Below are 26,983 nucleotides of genomic sequence, written 5' to 3'. Positions count from 1 at the left end.
ACAGGTAGAGAACCTGTCAAATGAGTCTTCCAAGATAAAGGAAGTCAATCATTAAATCACAATTTTAACTTTATTGCTATTTTTATTAGCAATAGCTATAGCACTTAGACTTATATACCGCTTCATAGCACTTTGAACCCTCTCTAAGCAGTTTACAGAGTCAGCATATTGTCCCCAACAATCTAGGTGCTCATTTCCCCCAACTTGGAAGGATGGACGGCTGAGTCAACTTGAGCCTGGTGAGATTTGAACTGCCAAATTGCAGTCAGCAGTCAGTCATCAGAAGTAATACTGTACTCTAACCACTATGCCACCGAGGCTCCTATTAGGATCAACATCTGTCAAAGTATTCATATTTCACAGCAGAATCTCTCAGATTATGGATATAATTTGTCCTGACTCCACAGGTCTACCAACCTTGTCATTCCACAAGAATTTCATGCACGGTAGTGACACATCCCAATGAGAAAACTAGATGGCACTGTTTTCCTGAAAAAGTTGTATTTCAGTTTTCAGTACATTTTTTAACCATTAGGGTATGCTTCCTCTATCAACACTGTCAATCACCTCTGGAATTGATAGACCTGTCAGAGGAACAGGAGATACATCTATCCATATCTGTTAACCATATGCATGAGCCATGGTGGCACAGTGCAGTACTGCGGGCTACTTCTGCTGACTGCTGGCTGCCAGTAATTTGGCAGTTTCACTAGGCTCAAGTTTGACTCAGCCTTCTGTTCTTCCGAGGTGGCTAAAAGGAAGACCCAGATTGTTGGGGACAAGAGGCTGACTCTGTAACACACTTAGAGAGGGCTGTAAAACACCGTGGAGCAGAATATAATTCTAAGTGCTATTGCTGTTGCTATTAACACTCTCCTACAAGAACAACAAAAATCAGAATCAACAGATTTGCACTACAAATCAGAGAACTCGAGTCAACAGTGCTACGGTACTTCTAGATCAATGCTGTCAAAGTATCAGCCCATGGGCCAGATGCATCACATGCTGGCCACACCCATAACCGGTTTCGGAATGGGGGGAAAGTCCCAAGACATCATGTGATGCCGCTGTGATGATGTGACTTTGACACTCCTGCTTTAGATCATTCTTTCCTCCTTCCCCACTGCAATCAGGAAATGGCAATTTATCTCATACTGAAAGCCATAAGTCATGGAAGTGCCCTATATATATGAACACATCCTTGTCACTGGCTAAACTAGTTGAAGCATCATCAATAACATAAAAATAATTGCCTTGTTTCATCCACCATGAAATGCCCAGTGGGTTGTTCCATCACTTCCTTCGTGGATTTGCCATAGCAGAAGAGGGATAGTCATGCCATAGTAAAGGGGGCAAGGAATAACGAGGGTGAAATAATGCTTAAAGATTTCATTTCTTGATTTCAGATGCAGCTCGCTGTGACCCCTGTCCAGAAACCCAATATCCCAACAAGGACAAGGACCACTGCATTGCCAAGATGCTCCACTTCCTCTCCTATCAAGAGACCCTGGGATACGCTTTAGTGTCTCTCACTCTTTCTCTCTCCATGATCACATTGGCAGTCCTGGCAGTTTTCCTTAAGCATCGTGACACACCAATTGTGAAAGCCAATAACAGAGATCTCACCTACATCCTCCTGGTCTCCCTTCTGCTCTGCTTCCTCTGCTCCTTCCTCTTCATTGGTCAACCCAGGAAGCTCACCTGTCTCATCCGACAAATTGCCTTTGCCATCCTCTTTTCCCTTGCAGTTTCCTCTGTGTTGGCAAAAACAGTCATGGTGCTTTTCGCCTTCATGGCCACCAAGCCAGGGAACAAGTCAAGGAAATTCTTAGGAAAACCTCTCACCAACTCCATTATCTTAGCCTGTCCTCTTGTCCAAGCAGTTCTTTGTGCCACCTGGCTAGTAACCACTCCCCCATTTCCCAACTTCGATTTCCACTCCTTAGTAGGAGAGACCATCTTGGAATGTAATGAAGGCTCAACTTCAATGTTTTATGCTGTCCTTGCCTATCTGGGTTTCCTGGCTCTTGTCAGTTTCACTGTGGCCTTTATGGCTAGGAAATTGCCTGACAGCTTTAATGAAGCCAAGTTCATTACTTTCAGCATGCTGGTCTTTTGCAGTGTTTGGATCAGCTTCCTCCCCACCTACCTGAGCACCAAAGGGAAGTCCATGGTGGCCGTGGAGATCTTCTCCATCTTGGCCTCTGGGGCTGGTCTCTTGGTTTGTATCTTTTTTCCCAAATGTTATATTATTCTACTAAGACCTGATCTGAATCAGAGAGAAAATATAATGAGGCGCAAGAATCTCTGATTTATGCAGGGATTGGAAACTTTTATTTTGATTTTTTAATCTCATTTGTTAAAAATAATCAATATTAAATAATTGGTAGTCAAATGATTTGCCTGACCATAAAATATCAGTTAATCATCTTTCATTTTTCATTTACCCTTGTTGTCTTCACTGAGGCTCCGATGATCAATTTGGAAATATATCTTGATAGAGATGATGTATTACTTATAAGTTTTTTTTTAATTTTAAAACTATGGCTTTGAATGGCATACAAGGTTTTGAATGGCATACAAGATATTGCATTTCTAATATCAGCAGATGGAGGAGCTTTATCATTTGTCTGTTCTGAATATCCCATCTATAGTTGGAAGGTGACATGACCTCTAATCATCAATTATGCAGCCAAATGACTTTTCCTAAAGCTTCTAGGTGGGTCAGATGCAAAGGGGGGGGGAGTGTTGGGGAGGATTTTTAAGGGTTCCCCGTACAGTTACCAGTCATCTCTTGTTTGAATAGTCCACCTGAGGCTACCCTTGGAAAGTATCTGGAAGCTTCCTCTGGTGCCGAATGCAGCTTTCTGGCAACTTTGGGCACAGGATGAAGGGCAGACATGACACCTCTGTGGCACAAGCTTCACTGAGTTCCAATCTCCTTCAGGGTCCAAATCAAGGTGGTGGTTATGACCTTTAAAGTCCTACATGGCATTGGTCCAGGTTACCTATGGAGCCATCTTCATCCCATTAGTGTAGCATCTCCCAATCCACATCAGAGTATGTTTTCAATGTTTGATTTGTAGACCACCCAGAGTCCCTCTGTGAGTCAGATGGGCCATTTAGCATTTGATCAATAAAACAAATGTCCCAAAGGGTGGGTTCCATAGCAGAAGTGTCCTATCTCCTGGGTCTGAAGAGATGGAAGTATTTTGCAGATGGGACCTGTCCGTTCCCCTCCTGCTGACCCGATGGGTGAAACCAGAGAGAGGGGGTCCCTCAAAATATCCTTGTCCCATCCATGTAGGGTACTGAAGGTCAAAACTGTACCTTTAATTCTATCTGGAAACAAACCAGCAACCTATGCACTTCATAAGACAGAGATGTGATGTGCTGTTCTGGGAGCACACATAACTTTCCACAATGCTGTGCTTTGCACAAACTAAATGCTGTTCAAGATCAGCCCCATGGAGAATTCATTACAACCAGGGCGTGAATAATTGTGAACAGACCCTCATGAACCAGGAACGGGTGCAACTGGCACCCAAAGCACTCCTCTGCAAAGGGTCTCCTGGCTACAACTGCCAACTACACTTTGAGCAGGAGCCAGGAGTTACGAAGGACCTCAGATTATGCACTGGACCTGTTTGGGGCAAGGTGGTAAAATCTCAAATCCAGAAGAGCCTCAAACTCAAATCCACCTAATTTTTTTCAGGATTGACTTGAAGCCTGATGTTCTCCTACAGGACCCCACAGCCACCAGGTCCTCAGTCAGGATATCAACAGCACTGCTTGGGTCACCAGGGCCAGAAATGTAGACAAGAACACCTTCAGCACACTGATAATGCCTCATCCTGCATAGATGGGTGGCCCAGTGTCTTCATGTATACCTTAAAGAGGAGAGGAGAAAGCACTAAACACTACAGCACCCACATAGTCAGTTGTGGGACCTGTCACTCCCAGTCAACACAGACTGATACCTGTCCTGTAGAAAGGAAAAGAACTTGTAAAATGCAGTGGTGCCCACTTCCTAACAAGGACCAGATATAGAAGCTGATGTCAAAGACCACCAAGAGGTTAAGAAGAGCAAGGATGGATCTGCTACCACCATCCCATGGCTATCAAACCAATGTATCAACCCTGAAGCTGACCTCACCTGACCATGGCCATTTTGAGGCTTCAGTGTTTCCACACTGGAACTGAGCAATAGGGATGGGAGAAAACAGTTAGCTGGGGTTTTGTAGCCAAAACAAAATACTTTCCCCTGGGAACCAAGGACATATCCACAGCTGATAGGGGAGAGGAGGAGTGAAGCTACCAGGCAACTGGATGGCATTTTGATTGGACCATGTGACTGATTGTTTGGGAAAGGGAAACACTTTTACTTTTAATTAAGTGAAATCAGTGGGAATATTCAGTTGGTTTTCACAATTGTACCAATATGATATGCCAAATAAAATCATTCTTTGAGGAACCTACCTGCCTTGGAATTCTGTTTGCTATGGGTGTATTATTTGGAACCCTGAAACAATGTATTTTCTGTCCCATATGCCAGTTCTGAATCCTGATTGAAAAGGGCCTAAATAATCCACCAAGGGTCTAGTGAAGGTACTGCATGACCACCTTCTCCATAATCTTTCCCTTTAAAAGGGACATTGGTAGTGGATGAGAATTGTCTAGAATAGTTGGGTCCAGCCATACTTTCTTGAAAAGGGAGCAAACCAAGATCTCCTTAAGAGGTGGAGGTACCCCACCATGTCTGAAGTAAGGATCCATGCTAGTCCAGTTCCACTGCTGAATCCAATCCCAATAATTAAGACTTCCTGCCTCCATTCAGGCCACTCCATCCCTCTCAGGGGTGTTATTCACCAAAGTTCAAGACCATTGTGTTTCACAAACTGAAGCTTTACAAAGACCTTCCTGGCCATAGCTGTTATCTGTTCTTTGAGCAGGAGATGAGTGTCATGGAAGACCCTCAGATTGCACTAGAGTCCCAAACATGGAAGAGCAATGTCATCCATGACCCAATACTGGGGGGACCAATCACCCAGTTACTTGATTTTGGAGGTGTTAAACTTAGACTCTTCCTCCCCATCCAACAGCTGTCAGGAACCAGGGCAAAACCTTGCTTACATTGTTTGGTCCTTCACTGCTTGTGGAATTGAATATCTCCATCATATGGATGACCTGGAACTGAGAAGACCTCACTGAGAACAACTTGAAGATAAGGGTTTGAGCTCAATCTCCTCCCCCCTCTCCAACCAGCACTGGCTGGAACCAGCTTCAGAGAAAGGGGAGAGCCACGTAACACCATGAACCCATTCTTATTATTCCACTTCGTCAAGACATTGACTATGAATGGTGGTATCCTTTCCACCCCAGATGAGGATTCGGATGACCTACGTCATAAGACAAATACAGCAGACAAACATTTATGGCTCCAACAAGTTCTTAGGCAACCTGCTGTAGAGTTTAAATTAGCCTGACAACTTGCCTATTTTAAAGATCTTTGGGAGAAGAAAGGTTTTACTTTTGCCCCATTCCATTTGGGTATCAATAAATCAGTTATTTCAATCTGCATTGGTATCATTGCTCACACTTATTACTTTACGACTGACTGCCATGTGCCACCCTGTCCCATTAGAACTCATCCTATCCGAACAAACTATGGCAAAAGTCAAACTCCATCTTGTTTATATGGGCTGCTTCATGTAGTCAAACACTCAACTTTCTCTTGTCTCTCAAGTCCATCTGCTCTGTGGAATAACAATAAGAGAAACAAACATGTTTTCTTTTCTGCTGCATAAACAGCATCTAGTGCCACATGGGTAGGACAATTGCTTTTCCTTGCAATTGCCAGAAGAAGAGTACTTTTTAAGGTATCCCCTATGAATTTCCTCCTATGAAAATCTTCCAAGGTAAAACCCGATTTATAAATATTCTTTGACCTTTCCAAGTTGGGGGGGAGAGAGAGAGATCTTTTTGTATGTTGGAAAGATCCAACTTCTAGCTTTGGTGAGACTCAGCTGAATCGGTTTCCTCTTTGGTCCAGTCCAAACACAGGTAAGAGGAAACATATTTCATATCAATTCGTATTGGGGCCATCCAGGTGGAATGAGCAGACTATGTGCTAAGACTGGTGAGATTTCAAGTGATACCTGTAAATCAGCTTCTGCACAAACCTTTGTTTGTGCCCCCTAGGAGGGAAGGTGAGAAGAATGGCTGGGCTGCCTCTCCTCCTCCTCCTCCTGCTGCTGCTCTTCTGGCTCTTGCCTCCAACTTCTCGAACATCTGCTGTGAGAAAACAAACCATGCGTGTCTTACCAAAACGTTTAAAGATTCAGGAATATTATTACAGGCCTGGTGCTCTCATTATTGGTGGGAAGTTTCCCCTTGGTGCCTATTATAAGCCTATGAACCTAGAATTTACAATGGACCCATTATGGTATTCTACCCCATTTGTGTAAGTTTCACACGGAGGAGAAAAATGTAGGTGATTGTTTTCTCAAAAATATTTGTTCTAGTGATGTTTCAATGTCCTGGTGTAGTTCAAATCTTTGTCCTTTTTCCAATAAAGAGCCAAACTCATAAAATAGGCTAGATTCTCAATCTTTCCATCATTCTTCAACAGGAAGACAAGAAACCAGAAACAGAATAATGAGGGACAACACATTAGGAACTTTACTGCCCTAGTGAAGAAGATAGGTTAAATTGTTAATTTGGACTGAAAATCATTAAATACTATTTTTTTAAAAAAAAAACCACTTTTGAGTAGTGAATAATCACCCTCAGTAAATCTTTGCTATGGCAAAGTGAAGATGGGTGGGATGATATAAGGTTATAAAATGGCCCGTAATAGGTTTTTTCTCCTTTCTCACTGACCTACAAGGTCCCTTCCAATTCTGTTCATCTGCTAAATGCACCCAGGTTTAATAAAAAAAAACATTTAAACACAACCTATTAATACTTGTTACTTCCTGCTCCAAAGAAAACCCCACAAAGATCAAAGACAAGGCAAACTCCACCAGCACACACAAGCTTTCCTTTGATGCTTCACAATGTTTCTCTCTCTATAGCCCCATGCACAACAACTACCATCAGTTCCAGGCCTTGGGGTTTGCTGTCACAGAGATCAACAAGGATCTGGTTCTCCTCCCCAACATTTTCATTTCCATGATCTGTCTCATCACATAGAAAGCTACTATTCTGGTTCACAAAAGCATTTAAACTGCCCGGCTATAAACTTTGCATGTGGGCAAGATGCTCCAGTGGCCAATCATAAACAGAGATGTGATCACATGTCATGGAACTACATTTCCCATAAGGCAGTCTCTGCCTACATTTCCCATGAGGTAGTTTCTTAAAGGAGACAGTTCTTAATTCCTACACTAGCTATATACCGCTGGGGCAGCACAGTGTCTTTTGTTGTTGATCCCTAGTGCAGATGGATTTGAGAGTCAAGGTGAAGCTGAGTATTTGATCTACATGAAACGGAATCCCTGGAAACCAGGCGGAGTTTGGTCTGAGCCAAAGTTTGTTTGGATAGCATTGAGTGCTAAAGGGCCATAGTGGCACAGGACAATCAGTGGTATTCCAGTAAATTTGAATAATCATTTCAAAGTTTATTCCAAATAACTGGTTTACTTATACTTGTTATCAGGTAAAATTAGAAACTAATTTCTCCCATAGAAGCAGTAGATTGGAAGATCTCTCAAGATGTTATGCTAATTTAACACAGTAAGAGTAATAGAAACGAAGGAACCTTGGAGGTCATCTAGTCCAACCCCTTATTCTTGTAGGAGACCTAAACTATTTCTGATGGATTGCGCTCCAGACTCTTAGCATATTAAGAGTTGGAAGTGACCTTGTAGGTCATTGACTACAATCCTCTGCCCAAGCAGGAGACCTTACACCATTTCTGAAAGATAGAAGTCCAGTCTCTTCTTGAAAGCCTCCAGTGATGAAGCTCCTACAACCCCTGAAAGAAACTTCTCTTCCGTTGGCTGATTGTTGATTGCTGTTCTTAAAAGCCTTTAGCAATTTGTTCCACTGGTTAAGGGATTTGCCCTTAGTTCTAGCTTGCTTCTCTCCTTGGTTAGTTTCCATCCATTGTTTCTGGTCCTGACTTTTGCTACTTTGGTAAATAATTTGTCCCCCTCTTCCTTGTCACAGCCTTACAAGTATTGGAAGTCTGCTATGATGGCATTCTTCCTCTCAGAAGACCAGGCATAACTCCACTCCCCTGACCATCTTTCTTGCTTTTTTCTGAACATTTTCAGAAATGGGGTGACCCAAAAAAGATGCTGAGACTTTGGAAAGAGTTGAAACTAGTTGGACTAATTTAAAATTGGAGTCAGAAAAAGTGTTCTGCTATGTTTTGAAGTCCAAGCAATGTTGTGAAGGTTTTGTCCTTAGGTTGTTGGATATGAAGAAACTCTCATATTTAATCCTAGCAAAAACCCAAACAAGGGATCTGTGGAAGCTTGGTCCCTCCAATATTGGGACATATCCAGTTTTAAAATAAACAGAGAGAAAAATGCTGGTTTAAAACAGGACTAAAGATTATGGAATTTTAGAATAGGACATGATAGGATAGCATATTTTATTAGAATAAAAATGGAATAGAATAAGAATACGATAGAATAGGATAGGGTAGAATAGAATAGAATAGAATAGAATAGAATAGAATAGAATAGAATAGAATAGAATACCAGAGTTGGAAGGGACCTTGGAGGTCTTCTAGTCCAACCCCCTGCCTAGGCAGGAAACCCTACACCACTTCAGACAAATGGTTATCCAGCATCTTCTTAAAAACTTCCATTGTTGGAGCATTTTGAGGCAAGTTGTTCCACAGATTAATTGTTCTAACTGTCAGGAAATTTCTCCTCAGTTCTAAGTTGCTTCTTTCCTTGATTAGTTCCCACCCATTGCTTCTTGTCCTGCCCTCAGGTGCTTTGGAGAAGAGCTTGACTCCCTCTTCTTTGTGGCAGCCCCTGAGATATGGGAAGACTGCTATCATGTCTCCCCTCGTCCTTCTTTGCATTAAACTAGACATGCCCAGTTCCTGCAAATCTTATTTCTATGTTTTAGCTTCCAGTCCCCTCATCATATTTGTTGCTCTTCAAATGCCATCACATTTTAAGGTGAAGTAAAAGTTCAAATACCTTAAAGTGACATTTGCAAATGCAAACTCTAACCTGTTCCAAAATAATTTTGTGTCTGTTTGGAATGAAATGCAAAAAGACTTACTAAGGGGAAATAAATTGTGATTATCATTTTTGAGTAGAATTTCTGTAATTACGATGAAGGTTTTACCAAAGATGTTTTTATTCCAGAAACTACCAATACTGGTGACCGATATTTCATTGAAACAATGGCAAAAGACTATTTCTAAGTTTACATGGCAAAGGCCAAAAAATATGGAATATGAATAGTTGCAAGATGCTAAAGAAAGAGGAAGGTTTGTGTAGCCAGGTTTAAAACCATACTTTGATCCTTGTTGTTTGATCTTGGTGAAAGACCTTTAAAACAAGATGTCAGCTCAGGAAACCTCCTTTAGAAAAGAAATAATGCTGAGACCAAATTAATGGACCGACAGTCAGACAATATATTTTAGCCAAACTTAACCTAAACTCAACTCAAAAGGAGAATTAGAATAAGAAGAATGTGTTTCTCACAAACTCACATACCTACAATGTAAGAAAATATTTAATTTAGGCAGGAAAGTCGGATTTGAAGAAAAGAATAGAACCAGAGGTGACATTCAAATATTTTCCCTAACGGTTCTGTGGGCGTGGTTTGGTGGGGGGGTCCTGTGACTGAGTGGGCATGGCCACAGCCACTCAGTCACATGATTTGTCAGAAATGGTGTAGGGTCTCCTGCTTGGGCGGGGGGTTGGACTGGATGACCTACAAGGTCCCTTCCAACTCAGTTAATCTGTTAAATTTAGTAGCTGGAGCAATGGGGTTCTGTGAGCAAGAACACATACTAATGGTTGATTGGCACCAGAGGGCTGGTTCCTGCATGAGGCAATCTGTGCTGTGATTGGTTGCTCTGGGTGTGGAGGGGGAGTTTCCTTTTCCCCTGCCTTTTTCTTCTGTGGGCCCTGATTTACCCCAGTTGCTCCCGTTTGCCTAAATATCTAGTTTTCTGTACATATAGTTGTAAAATATATTCATTGTGTGTGTGTGTGTGTGTGTGTGTCTGTGTGTGTGTGTATGCATGTATATTGGGTGATTACCTCTAATAAGTTTAAACTCTTGAGTGCATATATACATGGTAATCCTCAACTTCTACTTTTGAGCTTTATTGGTTTCTTTCATTGACCCTTGTTTCTTTCCTCCAACATCGCCCCCTAGAGTCAGAAACGACTAGCACATATGTGTGAAGGGAACTTTTACCTAAAATATATTCATTTCTATAAACTAAAAGTGTCAGCATTTCTGACTCCATTGGGACACTGGCTGTGCAATTCCCTGACATATACCCAAAGCCCCTCCCCTTATAAATTATGTCATGGAGTTTATATAATAAATTCCCTATGGTGACTGACTTTTGTGCTACATACAAACACACAGACAGAGTATATATAGCATTCCGTGTATCTATTCTCTTGCTACATTTCCCTTTCTATGAGACTTTATTTTCCTGATAATGTTGTAAAACTCATCTGCAGCTTCTCCACATGCCAAAAATGTCAGTCTCAGAGCTTTATGTGGTATCCCAGGACTATTATCAAAGCTGCCTCCTATGAGGTTATCAGCTCATCTGATACATCAGGATATCTTTATCAAAATAATAAAGGCAGGATACACACTAAGACATACATTTGAAGTGCAGTTTTTCCCCCGTGCTCAGCTTCCTGAAGATGCTGATTTTGACTCAGGGGTTTCTCTGTTGATGAAAATGTAACCAAATTTGGGTATCTCATCAAAAAGCTCTCAGTGCCATTGTGCCTTTGGTCCTTTCTTTCCTTCCCCCCTCTAAATCACGAAACTTTTCCCATTCATAACATTTGGTGCATGATTCTATGTCCTTCTCTTTGTAACCGATTTCTTTGTAAATTAATTTGCATCAGAAAAGGTGACAATTTTCTCTCATGATGTACAGTTTTTTCCTTCCTCTGCTACATTGATTGATTTGACATTCTCAGCACACATGAAAAGATAATGTACACATACAAAAGAGCAAGATTTCTCGCTGATAGATCTATCAGTCTTTCTATAGTTCCAGTATAAAGTGGCGGAAAACTGTCACTCTGACATTGAAAGTCACAGTAGTCATGCAAGTGTCCAGTGAGTAGACAGGGCCTTTTTTCCACAGCAAACTGACCAGGCCAACTGGGGAGGAATAGATCCACGTCTCTTGGAAACCTATCCTGAGGTCATTAATAAGGAAGAATGATTGGCCATTTTTGAGCCCTAGAACAAAGCACATTTGTCTGTTCTGAAAATCTCGTTGAAAGTTGGGAAAGTGACATGATCTCACGTCACCAATTTTTGTAGCCAAATGATTTTTTCCCAGAGTTTCTAATTCTGGTTGTTGGCTGTAGGTGGGTCAGATGCAAAGGGGGGGGAGTTGGTGATGAGTTTTAAAGGATTTCAGGTACCAGGTTTGATGTGAGAAAGGTAAAAACAATCCTGCAGCACAGTCACCCCCAACTTTACAACAGTGCTGGACAGAAATTCCTTCTAAAAGGGAATTAAACCTTCACAAACATCCATCTTAATATATTCATATAAAGCTACTCCAGGAGAAAAGAAGAATTGCAGATATCACAGAAGCTGAAGTGGAAGAATGAAAGACTGAAGGCGGGATAAGAAGATCAAATTGGAGGGGAAGAAAAAGGCAGAAGCACTTGGGAAACTGAACTCAATGTTAGCCATAAAATCATTTAGATGTTCCCCATTTCATCTGGAGAAAATCAAGAGGTCAATAATATGTGTATTTTATTTTCTCCTATACAGGGTATACTGTGAAGATGTTTAAATTTAGTAGCTGGAGCAGTGAGGGGTTCTGCAGTGAGCCAGAACACAGTGATGGTTGATTGACACCAGAGTGCCAGCTCCTACGTGAGGCAATCTGTGCTGTGATTGGTTGATGTGGAGGGGGAGGGGGGGTTTCCCTATTTTCCCGCTTTTTCTTCTGTGTGCCCTGATTTACCTCATGAGGCTCCTGTTTTCCTGGGTATCTAATTAGCTGCATATATAATTGTAAAATAGATTCATTTCTATAAAACTACAAGATCTTTGCCGGGTCAAGAGGTTTATGATGAGTGATTATATCTTTCCCACAACAGTCAACAATGAAGGAAAGCCATTTCACAAGAAAAATGCAGTAGAGAAACATTTCTGGCTCTAACTAGTTTTTGGATAACTCTCCTTGAGAGTTTAAGTGAGCCTGACATCTTGAGAAATCTTCCTGCTTCTTGTGCAAGAAAATGTGATCTGTTAAATAATTGAAAATGACATGATGTGACTAATCACAAAATATTTCTTAATCAGTAACAATCATCCATCCTTTTGTTCTTCATTCTTTCTTGCTGTACCCAGTATGGCTCCAGTAATAACAATAAAAGTAAACTTTTGTATTAAATATGTGGATATTTGTTCCCAAGAGGACAGTTCCTTGTTTCATTTATTTTAATCCAAAGAGTCCTCAATTTTTTTTTCTAATTGGGTTAATTATCCACATTGATAAGCATGTTCCCTAAGAATGTTCTGAATAAGATGCTGAAATGAATGAAGGAAGGAAGGAAGGAAGGAAGGAAGGAAGGAAGGAAGGAAGGAAGGAAGGAAGGAAGGAAGGAAGGAAGATGGGATACAAAGATCAATTTGGAGGAAAGGAAAAGAGTAGAACTACTTGGAAACTTAACTGGATGTTAGCCAAAAAAAATGTTTCCAATTTCAACAAGAGAAAATCAAAATTATTTTATTTTTTCATATACAGAGTATACCAAAAACTACTCCCCTTTTAATTGTTTCATATAATGTACATAACAAATTATATAAGGAGCCAGACTTTTGAATTGCACAGAAACACAGAGACACATAAAGATACACTGTACATGCAGCATTCCATATTTCTATTCTATTTATGTACTCCCCTTCCTTTGGGTATTTATTTTCCTTACAGAGTTTTAAAACTCATCTGCACCCTAACCCTACAGAAATTGAATTACTGCATGTCCACCTCAATTACAACACAGCCTCTTCCTGTGTCACACAGAACAGATAGACCTTTTCCACTTTGCTAAAGCCCAAGAGGTCCCATCTGATTGAAAGTCTTCTAGGAAATGGACCAAAGGATGGCCACAGAAATTGTACATCTGTTATGTGCCAAATAGCACTTCTCAGTCAAGTGCAATGAATTAAAACAAATAGAGATTTAGAGGCTTAATACCACAGACTATTATCTTAGTATAACAATCCTATATATTTTCAATAGCAACAGCAATAACACTTAGACTTACAGTGCTTTACAGACTTCTCTAAGCAGTTTACAGAGTCAGAATGTTTTCCATAGCAATCTAAGTCCTCATTTTATCAACCCCAAAAGGATGGAAAGCTAAGGCAACCTTGAGCGAGTCAGGATCAAACAACTGACAGTCAGCAAAATTATCCTGAAATACTGCAGTGTAATCACTGTACCACCTCGACTAAGCTAACTCTGGGCAGCTTACAGACATAAAAAATATATATACATTGAAATCTGAATAAATATAAAGCCAAAGATTAAAAAAATCAAGGACATCTGGTGATGGAGGGGTGGAATGGGGGGATCTGATGTTACTCAATCAACTACCTCCAGAGTGCTGTTCTCCCACTGGGGCCACAGGCCAACTGGCAGAGCCATGTCTTTAGGCCCTTATGAAATGAGAAGAGGGTTGGGGGCAACCTCACATGGGGGGCAAGATGTTCCAGAGGGTGGGAGCCACAGCAGAGAAGGCCCTTCTCCTGGACTATGCCAGCTGGAATAATTGAGCTGACAGGACCCACAGGATACCTCTTTTGCCAGCACAAGAGAGACAGGCCAATCCCAGTGGGGTGAAATGGTCCCTCAGATAATCTGGACCCATGCTATGTTACTTTCTTCAAGAAAGAATGATTATTGTAATAGAAACAAGCATATCAGTGATGTTGTCATAGAATATTGAGGACCAAGCATTTCAAAGTTGCTCAATTGTACATATTCCTTCTAGCTTTCTATTTTCTTTTTTTTTTCATGTTTTTTTTACTTTTGAACATAAAGGACAACATTAATTTTTTTTAATCCATTACATATAGCATGTCGTTTGGTTACAAGTGCTTTTACATCCATATTTTCAATTACATATACAATCCCAGTTTTTCCATCCAATATAGCCAAAAACCTCACTTTCATTGGGCAGCATATGTTCAATTACGATTAATATTTCTTTCTTTTCAATAAGCTTAATTATCTTACATTCTTGATTGTCTGCTTAACAACAACATACCTTTATGCAATCATTATCTCATTTTAAATATTTTTACAATATAAAAGAATTTACCTAGTGTTTATGTTTGTATATCTTTCACTGCTTTCAACAGGGTATCTTTATGGTATGCACTTAGAGTTATATATTATATTACCAATCTTCTATCAAATGTACATTGGTTCATTTATTATCTTTATCCTTCATTTTATAACAAAAAATTCTAAATTATTCATATATATGTCAGTGTTTCATTGTATTATTGTTAGTCTAACACGATTATTATGTCTTGCTTTTCTGCTTCAATTAAAACATTGTATCATTATTAGTCTATTTAACAACATTATTATATTCTCACTTTTCTCCTTCAATTAAAACATAGATAAAACATTTTTCATGTCCAGCTTTTTTTTCCCAGCCACTGATAAAACAAATCCCATATCTTATAAAATTGCTTGTCTTCTTGTTCTCTAATTTCAAATGTCAATTTGCTCATTTCCGCGCACTCCATTATCTTTAGAATAACTTCTTCCTGTTTTGGTATCATTTCGTTTTTCCAGTTTTTTGCAAATACGATTCTAGCTGCTGTTAAAAGGTTTAGAATCAAATATTTTAAGTCTTTGTTGTAAATTTCTGGTATGATTCCCAGTAAAAAGATCTCTGGTTTGAGGTCTATGTGTTTACATATCATTTTCTCCAACCACATGTGGATTTTAATCCATTATCTTTTAGCTTCAATACAAGTCCACCACATGTGGTAGTATGAACCCGGTATCTGATGACATTTCCAACACTTTTCCGATTTATTCTTGGACATTCTTGCAATTCTCGTTGGGGATTAGCTTTCTATTTTCATAGTTTCTACCTAATCTCCATTCTAAAGATTTTTGTTTTCAGATAAAGGGTCTGAAGGCTAAACCATATGATGAACAATTGAAGGAATTGGATATGCCTATTCTAATGAATAGAACAATTAATCAGTGGAACAGCTTGCCTCCAGAAGTTGTGAATGCCCCAACACTGGAAGTCTTTAAGAAGATGTTGGATAGCCATTTGTCTGGAACGGTATAGGGTTTCCTGCCTAGGCAGGGGGTTGGACTAGAAGACCTCCAAGGTCCTTCCAACTCTACTATTGTATTGTATTGTAAGGATTAGTGGTGATAAGATAGCAGTCCTCCGGTACTTGAAGGACTGTCACAGGGAAGAAAGCATCAATTTAATCTCCATAGAACCTGAGGGAAGGACAAGAAGTAATGTGTAGGATCATATCAGAGGGAGATTCAACCTGGAAATGAGTAAGAACTTCCTGACAGTATTTATTGTATATTTATTTATTTATTTATTGAATTTATATTGCCACCTATTCACACATGGTGACTCAAGGTGGCTTACAGAATATAAAACCTCATTTAAAACAATAAAACTAATAAAAAAGAATCAAATAAATTAACATAATATAATAAGATCAATAATAATGATTAATGAGTGGAACACCTTGCCTCCTGGACGTGTGGGTGCTCAATGGCTGGTAACTATTAAAAAAAGGATAGGCAACAATTTATCCAGGATTGTATAAGAATTCCTGTCTTGGGCAGGGAGTTGGAGTAGATGATCTCCAAAGTGCCTCCCAGACCTATGATTCTAATCATTGAAATGGCTTTCCTCCAGAAATTAGGGGTTTCCAATCACTGGAGGTTTTCAAGAAGAGATGGGAAGGGACATTTGTCTGGAATTGTAAAATATCTCCTGGATGGGCTAGAAGACCTCTAAGGTCCCTTCCAGCCCTCTGATTCTGTGTATGTGTCTTACTAACATGTTGTTACTCATCCAAGAATGTGTTTTCCACACATATATCATCTCTATGCTAATGATATTCACTTGTACAAGCAGTCATGTTTAATGTGCTCAAAGTTCTTTGTCTGATAGTGCCTGAAAACTCTTGGAAGTGAAGGAACAGTATCAGGTTGAATCCTAGAAAAACCAAAGACCATTTTATTTATCATAGTCAATCTCCTTTCCTTCCTTATATCATTTTCTCTTAATTTTTGAAATGTATAAAATACGAATGCATCTCATTGTCTCTTTATCTGCAGAGGTATGTCTTTCACTATTCTATTGGAAAAGAACCATTTCCAATTTAGTAATTAACACAGTAGGAACATCCATCCATCCATCCATTATCTGCTGAACTCAGCAAAGAGGCATACTGTAACCAGTTATCACATTTGATGAGCATTATTTATTGAGCATATTCTTCCTCTGTTATCATATATTCAAAATATCGCCAGTTAGTAAACATGTCACCAAGATAAATATGAATGTTTCCTATGGATGCATGAATTAAAGATTTTTGTTTCTTATCATATTTTCTCTACAATTCAGATCGGGCCTCAGTAGGATAATGTAGCATTTTGGGAAAAAAATACAAGTCAAGACAGCAGCTCCAGAGGCCAAAATGGAGAAGATCTCCACGGCCACCATGGACTTCCCTTTGGTACTCAAGTAGGTAGGGAGGAAGGTGATCCAAACACTGCAAAAGATTAGCATGCTAAAAGTAATGAACTTGGCTTCATTAAAACTGTCAGGCAATTTCCTAGCTAGAAATGCAACTGTAAAACTGATGAGGGCCAAAAAAGCTAGATAGGCAAGGACAGCATAAAACATTGAATGTGAACCTTCATTACATTCCAATATGGTCTCTCCTACCAAGGAGTGGAAGTCCATGTTGACAAATGGGGGAGAAGTCGCCAACCAGGTGGCACAAAGGACTGCTTGGATCAGGGGACAGGCTATGACAATGGAGTTGGTCAATGGTTTCCCTAAGAGTTTCCTTGCCTTGTTCCCTGGCTTGGTAGCCATGAAGGCCAGAACCACCATGACAGTTTTTGCCAAGACAGAGGAAACCGCAAGGGAAAATAGAATGGCAAAGGCAGTTTGTCGGAAGAGACAAATGAGCTTCCCAGGTCGACCAATGAAGAGAAAGGAGCCGAGAAAGCAGAGCAGGAGGGAGACCAGGAGAATGTAGGTGAGATCTCGGTTGTTGGCCTTGACAATCGGTGTGTCATGATGTTTATAGAAAATCACCAGGACTGCAGAAGTGATCACAGAGAAAAAGACAGCAAGAAAAACTAAGATGTATCCCAGGGTGTCTTGATAGGCAAGGAAGTGGATCTTCTTTGCAATGCATTGGTCCTTGTCCTTGTTGGGATATTGGTCTTCTGGGCAGGGATCACAGTGAGCTGCATCTGAAAAAAAGTCTTTGTCTAAGGATTCCTTGAGCAACTGCCATGCACATTATCCCTCCCACAAAGGTGAAACAGGAGGTAGATTAGCCAGAGACAAGGTTTTGTTCAGTTCCAGCTATCCATTCACTGTGGACCTCCACGAGTAATATGGCTTTCAGTCTGAGGCGCCTGCCTGGGTTTTTTTTCCATTTTATAATGGAACACTAAGAAGAACGACAGATCTGTTATCCAGAAATGCTGCTGTTTTGTTTGTGTGTATGTTATCTTTGCCTTAACCTCCCTGTATCAGGGTTCCATGTAATACCCCCAATGGAATAAAACTCAGAGGCCCGGGTTTCCTCAAACTTCCAATGCATTAGAGATGTCATACTGGCACATCTGGAAAAACCCAAATGTGAAAGTTTCCAGGTTTTCCCCAACCAAGTGAATGTTCAAGTCCCTGCCCAGCACCCACATGTCCATCACATGATCCAATCAAACACTGTCCCAAGAGAAGTTTCCTCCAAATCACATCATCCAGGTACAGGTGCAAGATGACCTTGACTCTATGAGAAAGAATCTTATTTTGAGTATATATCTCCCATGCACCATATAATCCCCCCTCCCAGTTTTCCACAGTGGAATATGTGAGAGGCTTGAAGGCCCAATGTAAAAGATGGCTTCCAGGCCTGACACTCTGCTTTGTAGATCAAATAAGTTCATTTAGACATTTTTTGCTCCCTCCTGCTCTATCAAAGAGACATAGATAGAGGAATGTCCTCTTTCCCTGGCAGGTCTATTTCCTTAGAGGTTGATAGGTTGATAGTGCTGACAGAAGGAGCATATTCTGAATAATAAATAGTAAAGCTTGCTTTACCCCACTTCCTCAGGAAAGATTTGAAGGCAGTTTTTGCAATTGGACATTAGAGTACCAGTAGAAATCCTAGTTGGACATTCATAAATTCTGCCCGAAAGCTATCCTGCCTGGAACGGCTGAGGATCGGGAAAGGTGGCCTCTGTGGCCAGAGCAGTTTATATCTGTAAACTGAAAGGTTTTCCTGAAAATATGATTTCCTGTCAAGGTCATAAAAATGACAATGAATTTCTTCTTTGATCCTGGAAGATTAATATTTGAAGTCTGCTCTACCTGTCTGATTAGAAAAAGTTCCTTCTGGACAAGCATCACATTGGTAGCAGCAAACGGGCTCGCCCTCTGGAACCCTTCTCCTCTCTCCTGCATGGCACCTCTTCATGCCACACCTGGCAAAGGGCACCTTCTGAAAGAGAACAAGAGATGACCTAAGCAATGAACCTGCGGCGTCCATTCTTTTCCCCATTCCTAATTCCCTTCCTTATTCCTACTTCTATGTTCAGATTCTCTTGTAAAGAAATATATTGCCACTGTCTATCAGAAATCAGGAACAGTCACGAGGGAATCAGGCCAGGGGCATTCCTGACACACCCATGGATGTGGGAGTTTGGATCTGGAATCTCAGCTTGCAGAGGAAGGCTTGTGATGGGACAAGAGCATTTCTTAAAGAATCTTTCCCTGAACTTACAAAATTTCCTTGCAGCTCACCTTTGGGGCCCAGATGATTCCATCTGAGTCAATGGTGAAATCCTGGCCTGGGGGAGCCTCAGGATTTACTTGCCCAACTTTCATGGGGACAAAAGATCGATTGGGGAAGAGAACCCAGTTGAGAAGGTCATAACGAGAAGATCCCAGCCCACCTTCTGAGAAGGAGACTTCATCCCCAGCACTGTTGTTGAACTGCACATTGCTCAAATAGGGAAGAATCTGAAAGACAGGAGACCTTCAGATATTAGAATATTTGGGCTAGAACTACAAATGAGACTTCACAGTTTTTATCATCACATAATGGCCATCTTCAGAAGATGAGTTTATATTTGGGAAATATCTCCATCTCTTGGTGGTGATCTGTGGAATCAGATGCAACACCAAATATTTATCTCTGAAATTAAACATTTTCCAATTTTCACTGGACTTGGTTTCTAACTCCAATTTCAGCAAAACACAAGAATTTTAGTTCTACAGTCTAAATTTAATTTTAAGATTTCCCTCTTCAGATATTTGGCTACATGCAGTTTCCAATAGTTCCTTTGACCCAACGTCTTGTTAACTGATAAATGAATGTTTGAAAGGAATCAATCATTTCTATGAGAACCATGGAAAATTCCAGTGGTTTTCTCTAGTTTGTTGTCAAAAGAAGAAGAATGCAGGAACCAGGATTGATCTACTGGGCCATGTGGAAGGAAGCATCTGACCTGGTTGGTCACTTCTCTGTTCAGAGAGGTCCAACATTTTAGCCTTTGATGCAGGAAATTCTGATGAATTTCAGACCAGGAACCCATTAGGACCACTTTGAATCTTGTCATAGAGAATCACAGTAAGGTCCCAAAATATACTTGAATCAGCAGAATGCCAAAGAGAGAGAGACCCAAGAAGAGGCTTGGAAAAGAAACAGCTTTTATTTGTACAAAGAAGATCTGGGTTGACCATTCCATGAACAGACAGACAAGATGCATGTAAGGAAGGCCACACCATGGGGAAAGGATGGAGTCCTTTTATAACTTCAGAAACATCAGCATACTGCCCAATTCAGAACCCCTGGCCCAATTCTGGGACCCCTAGCCCTGCATTGGCTGTGCAGCAAGGAACAGGAGGCCTGGGTGCTTAGCAACACTGGTATTTGCCCAATGAAACCCTGACAAAGCATGGCATATCCCACTTCTTGTTTCAGATACAGACCAGGCATGGAGTTATACAAAAAACCCACAAGATAACAGGAGTTAGATCACTGGTAGAAGCAAAAGGCAGAGGTGATTCCAATTCTTAGCCAAGGAATTCTTACATAAACAAAACAGCAATTCAAGCCAATTCTACTGTCTCTACTATTATCTCCCACTAATTCTACCCATTCTATTATTATATACATTATTATGTGGTTAATCTTTGGTGAGATTCACAGCCTTTGGGGCTGGTTGGTAGCTCAACAGCTGAAGTCCTAACCAAGGACCTAGGAACTGTTAAGGTAACATCGGAGGATATAAGTTCTTTCAAGTTGGGTGGTTTTTTGTAGAGTCAGAATGTTCAAGTCAGGTAAATTTAGAATTTTCAAATAGCGAGGGAGCCCTTTAGGTATTGCTCCAAGGGCTCCAATTACAATTGGGACAACACATGATTTCTTTTTCCACAGTTGCTCAACCTCAATTTGCAAGTCCTGGTATTTTGTGATTTTTTTCTTGCAGTTTATCTTCAATTCGTGTGTACCAGGTATTGCAATGTCAATGAACTATTATTATTATTATTATTATTATTATTATTATTATTATTATTATTATTATTATTATTATTATTATTTCCCTTCAAAAGTATTGGAAGGGACATTGGAGGTCTTCTAGTCCAACCCCATGCTCAAGCAACAGACCCTCTACAGTTTTAGACAAGTGGCTATACTGTCTCTCCTCAAAAGACTCCAGCAATGGGGCACCCAAGACTTCTAAAGATAAACTGTTCCTTAAGAAATTTATCCTTAGTTCTACGTTGCTTCTCTCATTGGTTAGTTTCCATCAATTATTAATCAGAAGCTTCTTTTCACACAGCAAGCTGAGTAGCCCAACAAATGCTAAACTAAAAAAAAGGACAGGGTCTCAGATGAATTGGTACGGGAGCAGGCATACATTTAATCAGTAACTGGTTTTATATGAGTGTTAACATCATTACCGAGAGGTTCATTGGTTGCCCTCTCTCCTCTTTGGAAGAGCTCTACAGCTCCCGCTGCCTTAAGGAAGTTCAAAACATTCTTAAAGATGCATCTCATCCTGGGTACTCATTTTTTGAATTATTACAGGACAATAAAAACAAGGACAAATAGTCTGAATAATAGCTTTTATCCCAGTGCCGTAGCAATATTGAATTCTACTGTATACTGAAATATTAATGCAATTCCAGGAGTTTTCAATTCAATTGTATAGAATATGAAGGATGTGTGTATACTGAAGATAGCTTTTAATTTAATTGTAGAATTTAAAATAAAGTACACTAAACTAAACTAATCTGAAGAAATTCATATGGGGAACTTCTGATCTAAGCTTTTTGGACTGAGTCAAAAGCCACAGAACTTACCTGCCATGACTGGACATTTGAGATCCTCTTTCCAAGCCTCATCATGTTGGGTCGAACTCTGGATCCATACATTGTATGTAAAGCGTGTGCCAGAGCATAAACAGCATTGTAGATGTTGTAACTTTCTCCTGTCATTCTTGTTTCAAAACTGTAATTGGGCAGATTCTGCAGATTCTCCGTTCCTGTACATTGCTTTCCCCCCTTTGGAGGGATCTTTCCTGATTTATGGATCTTGCAGCCAAAGACTTTTTCCCACCATAGAGGGAGAAAGACGTCTCCTTGGGGGTTCAAGGGGTCTAAAGACAGGAGGAAGTGGCTGAATTCTGAGACATCCTCGGAGTGGTCCCTAAAATGCAAGACCCCATGGAAATATTTGATGTATTTCAATATTCCTTCAGATTCTTGCATACCAAGTTTCCAATGGGAAGTGGAGATATAAACTTTCCTAAATGATATTTTTTTGTATTTTTCAAAAGCATGTACCGCCACTATTAAAGTGCTAGTAACAGTTGAGTCTGCAAGGAGAATAAACACTTCTGTTTTAAAGCAGGGAAGGAAATTGAGAACAAACGTTTCCAGACGTTTGTCAACATCATCCAATTCCAGCATCAGGGTCAAGGCCAGGCAGATCTCCTTCTCCTGGAGCATTGGCGTCAGAGTTGAGACGAAACGTTCTCCCCTGTCATCTTTAGGGACCACAAGCCCAACCCAGTTCCACTGGAAATACAGGAGCAGCTGGACTAAGCCCACATACTGAGGAGATTCCTTGGGATTGATTCGGAAGAAGGAAGGATAAACTCTTTTCTCTTCCTGAGAGAACTCAAAGCCAACACCCAGCTGGAGAAAAAGAGATTCTTTTTTCAAAGAGAAAGTAAAAGTTTTATGCTGACTTTAGTTATGACTATTGATATTGATGGCCCTCACAATCAGGCTGACTCACTTTGACTAGCAAACTCAATCTTATTCCCTTCTTAGCCATTTTTATTGGTTGTTGTATGTCAGAAGACTGGAGAAGAAACAAACAAACTGATACAGATAATAAATGACACTAAAATGATAGTTACCCATCATTTACATAAAGAATTATCTCTGAGATAAAGAATTACAAGTTCATTATATGCTAACCCATAAAAAAACTATGTTTTGCTTCATCTTTGGCTTCTGTGTGTATTTTGATCTCTGTCTATTCCGTACTGTATGCAAGAGAGCTCTCTTACCTGTGGGACCTTAAAGATGCTGAAGATGGAGGCCATCAGCCTTGAGGACTTGGCACTGAGACCACCAATGATGGACAGCAGAGTGTCCGGGTGGTCACATTTGTAACCTGGAACCACTTGTGTTCTCGAGGAGAGCATGGAGAGGCTGTCTAAGGAAATATTAATCTCCCTCTCGTAATGGCCATAGATGTGGAAGCCAAGGGTGATGTTGGGGAGCAGAAGAAAATCCTTATTGACCTGGGAGACAGCAATCATCAATGCAAGGAACTGCTGGTAGTTAATGGGGATGAATCTGTAGTGAGAAAAACATTGGCAAACATTACAGGAAAGCTTGTGCATGACTGTTGAATTGGCTTTACTCTTCGGCAGACTTTTGATGGCAGAAACTCCCTAATTTTATTGGATTGAGTTTTTCTTTCAAAGGAATTCCCTTGGCTAAACTTGGATGACTTTCTGAGACAGGAGACAAGCCTTTCTATAGACATCATAGCCTCTTTCATACTCTCTATCATCCCTGCTATATTCACTTTGCTGTAGTGGCTGCAATCCTTTCCAACTGCTCCCCTTTCACCGTAATTATTTAAGGTCTCTCTTGGAGCAGCTTCTTCAGGTGGGGTAGAGATTGCTGAGCACAGGACTACAGTGGGAGTCACCTCATAGATGCACTGAAGGACATTATGTAAGAACCATGCTGATTCCCAAACTGGGAGGGATTTTTTTCCACCCCTGAACACTTGAAGGGTGTTGAGCTTTTATTTGAATTTTCTACCAGAGGTTACTGATCGAATATTATAATTTGACTTCTTCATTAGGCCAGCACAGCTTCCATCTCCATTTTTGTTTTGTTTATCATCTTCCTGATGAAGAGATTGAGAATTCCAGCCCATTTTAAAAGCTTGCTGTTTTATTCAGAAAAGCTCAAAATATGCACTAAACTGGACAGTACAAAACACTAGAAGTATTTCTGAAAGGAGTCACTGACTTTAAAGCAAAAAGTTTCTAGCTGAAACTTACAGACTCTTTAAACGAAGCATCATTGTATTAAAGTCTGGGACAGGAGTCTTGAAATTTATCCCCAAAGGCAAATTCCCACCAATAATGAGATCACCAGGCCTATGGTAGCTTTCATCTATGTTCATATAATCCTTCAACACACATATGGTTTGCAGCCTCTTCGCTGTAGTTGGAGGCAGTAGCCAGAAGAGCATCAGCATCAGAAGTAGCATGACTCCTGCCCAGTCTTTCATGTCTCCTTCCCTCCTAGAAGAGAAATGAAGGTTTATGGAGAAACTGATTTGAAGGTTGCTCCTGAAATATCACTGGAACTTTAGCTGATCAGACACCACCTGTGCCACCTGGATGGCCCCAGCACAGATTTACATCAACCATGCTTCCTCTTACCTATACTTTGGCTGCGACCATAAGGGAAACAAAGGAATGTGAGTCTCTTCCAACCCAGGAGTGAGCTCTTTGCAAGAGAGGCCAAGGTTCTGTCCCCCCAGCTGGCTAACTCAGAGATATTTTTAAAGCAGGTTTTATCCTGGAAGATCTTTGTGTGTAGAAATCCCCAGGGGATACATGAAGAATTATTGTTCTTTTGATAATTGCAGGGAAAAGCCATTGTCCCATCCCCTTAGCAACAGCTCCTCTTCATGCACCAGAATGGAAAACATATTTGTGTCTCGTTGTATAATTCACAGAGCAGATGGAGTCCTGGGGAAGCTGTGTAGTTGACCTACATGAAAGTGACCCCTGCACACAAGTTGGATTTTGGCTTATGTCCTACTTTGGTCAGATAATAGGAGTGCTACTTGGGTATAATTGGTAGAAGGCAGAAATGTAAGTTGAGGAAGTATCTCAAGATATTAACTGCAAGTTTGTTTGGCAAGAGTTGCACATTTCTGTTTCTGTAGCCTGAGGGTAGCAATTGTCATCCGAGTGTCTCTTTTGGCCTTTTGGGGTGTTGCTCTCAAAATTACCAGGTCTGAAATTTTTTCCTTGAAGATTCATTCACAGGACCAGTTGGGATCATTACTTCCGTACCAACCTTCCTGCTGCATAGCAACCTCCGTGTCTGAGCCTCTGGAGGGCATTTCACAGTTGACTGAGGGGTTCCCCAGACTGATGGTCTTGAGAGAGGTCCATTTGCCATCCCCAGGACAGGCCTTAGAGGCTTTTCAACGTGACCATCATCATTCTTGGCTCAACTCAAAAAAGATCAGTTCCAACGTAATCTGAGGAGAAACTATCCTTGTCTTCTTTGTCCTGGCCAGATCATGGCCTGATGACTTTGAGATTCTTTTATGCTGCTCCTCTCTGCAGGGAGGCTGAATCTATTTAACCAGTCCACTCTTAGTGACTGATGGGGTTCCAAAGGGAACTGGGGATTATACCTAAGGCTCTGCTGCATGGTCCTTCTGAAGCCTTGGCCACTACCTGGAATAGGAAAGCTACTGAGGCCTTGGACGGATCACTTGCATGCAACCTCTCTTGGATCATAGTTCCCAACATGCCCCATGATTCAATTGAGGGAGCTGAAAAGGATCAAAAGACATCCAGAGCTCTGCTGAAGGAACATGAGGGATGAATTTGACTCAACATGAGCTAGAGCAGAGGTGTCAAACTCTATTTCATTGAGGGCCAGATGAAGATTGTTGTTGGCCTTAGGGGAGCCAGGAGGGCATGGCTGGTGGTTGTGGGTGTCTGAATGGGCTCGGCCAGGGTAGGCTTGACCAGCTTGATGTCCCTCATGTTGGGTTTGAACCAAATTGATCCTCTGGAGGAGCCTCACTGACCCTCTCGGTCCACACGGGGGGTCCATGGATGGCAGCATGAGCCACCCAGGGCCCTGGGCATCAGGCAACTGACCCTTGAGCTCCTAGAGCCCAAGGACTCCACAACTCCACTTCTTTGAGGGGATGCATAGGCCTATTTGCCTCCTGCTCCAAGATGCTGCTGCCGTGGTCACTCTCCTTGCCCAGTGTGGGCTTCCTGGACTGTGAGGGGGGTTCAGGGACACTGGGACTCCTGGTGGAGGGGTCTGCTACTGCTGGTACCACTGCTTGAATGCAAAGCATGGAGTGAAGCAGCCGTGGCTTGGATGCGGGGTCCTGACGTATGCTGGTATAGGGCCTGTAGGTCAGCGCGAGGCAGAGTAGGGAGAGGAGTCCTAACTACCTCTTGGGGATGGGTCTCCCTGCTCTTCCTATAAACTGGGGCCATTGTGGGTGGGGCAGTGGGCAGGAGGCTCATCCTACGTGTCTGGTGGAGCTGGAGGAAAAGGTTGGGAAAACACAGGCTGAGTCCCTTGGTGGCAGCAACAGCAGCAGGTAGAAGCAGATGCATGGAGGAAGGTATGAGATTTGGTCTTCAAGGGAACCACGTAGCTCCCTGCCTTGTCCCAGCTGGGAAGGCCATGGGCAAGCAAAATCAAATGGTGGGACAGAGTGGGTGAGTGAGTGGGTGGCCACCTGGTGCATTCAGAAGGCCTGGTCATGTTCCTTCTCTCACGGCTCTGCCTCCACCTCCTGCTTGGAGGGCTGACCTGGAAGTCCCAATGCTTGGACCCACTTGCACAACATGGGCTGTGGAGCACCAGTGGGCTCCAGCGGGGTGCAGCTACTGCCAGATACTGTTGCCCCCCCTGCACTCACCCCCTCCTGTGCTGGGGTGGAACAGACCTTGTGTTTGACATATCTGAGTAGAGCTTCTATGAAGGCTCCCTCATGGCAGTACAAGCCTCAAAATGTCAACATTTCTCCATTCTTATGGCATTTCTTATAGCACTGAGTGACACCCTATGGATTTTGTAACAATTATCTGGAATCTTCTGGGTAAGAGTCACATGTAGGTTTTCCTTCAGGCCTCATAGAGGAATTATCCATGCATCTGGTTGATAAAATTACTTGGATCTGTTCCCTTTTGGAGGCCAAGCATGGT

At 41.3% G+C, this 26,983-nt stretch overlaps 2 protein-coding genes across 2 annotated transcripts in view; both read left to right on the top strand.

Annotated features, from left to right (window-relative positions):
* LOC309384036 (vomeronasal type-2 receptor 26-like) overlaps window positions 1–7,194 on the top strand; it is a gene marked incomplete at both ends in the record, with an annotated part of 34,249 nt that extends 27,055 nt beyond the window's left edge. The window contains 3 exons of the mRNA XM_081937193.1: window positions 1,407–1,639; window positions 6,202–6,209; window positions 7,077–7,194. Of these exons, the coding sequence (XP_081793319.1) occupies window positions 1,407–1,639; window positions 6,202–6,209; window positions 7,077–7,194 (359 nt within the window). The remainder of the gene's footprint in view (window positions 1–1,406; window positions 1,640–6,201; window positions 6,210–7,076) is intronic.
* The window catches only part of LOC309386230 (vomeronasal type-2 receptor 26-like), a 267,735-nt gene that overhangs the window by 29,435 nt on the left and 211,317 nt on the right, over window positions 1–26,983 (top strand). The gene's annotated exons all lie outside the window — the stretch shown is intronic.

The sequence above is a fragment of the Natrix helvetica genome, assembly GCF_964273705.1.
Source record: "Natrix helvetica genome assembly, chromosome: 1".
In the NCBI taxonomy this organism is placed as follows: Eukaryota; Metazoa; Chordata; class Lepidosauria; order Squamata; family Natricidae; genus Natrix; species Natrix helvetica.
This window is presented reverse-complemented; position numbering and strand designations above follow the sequence as displayed.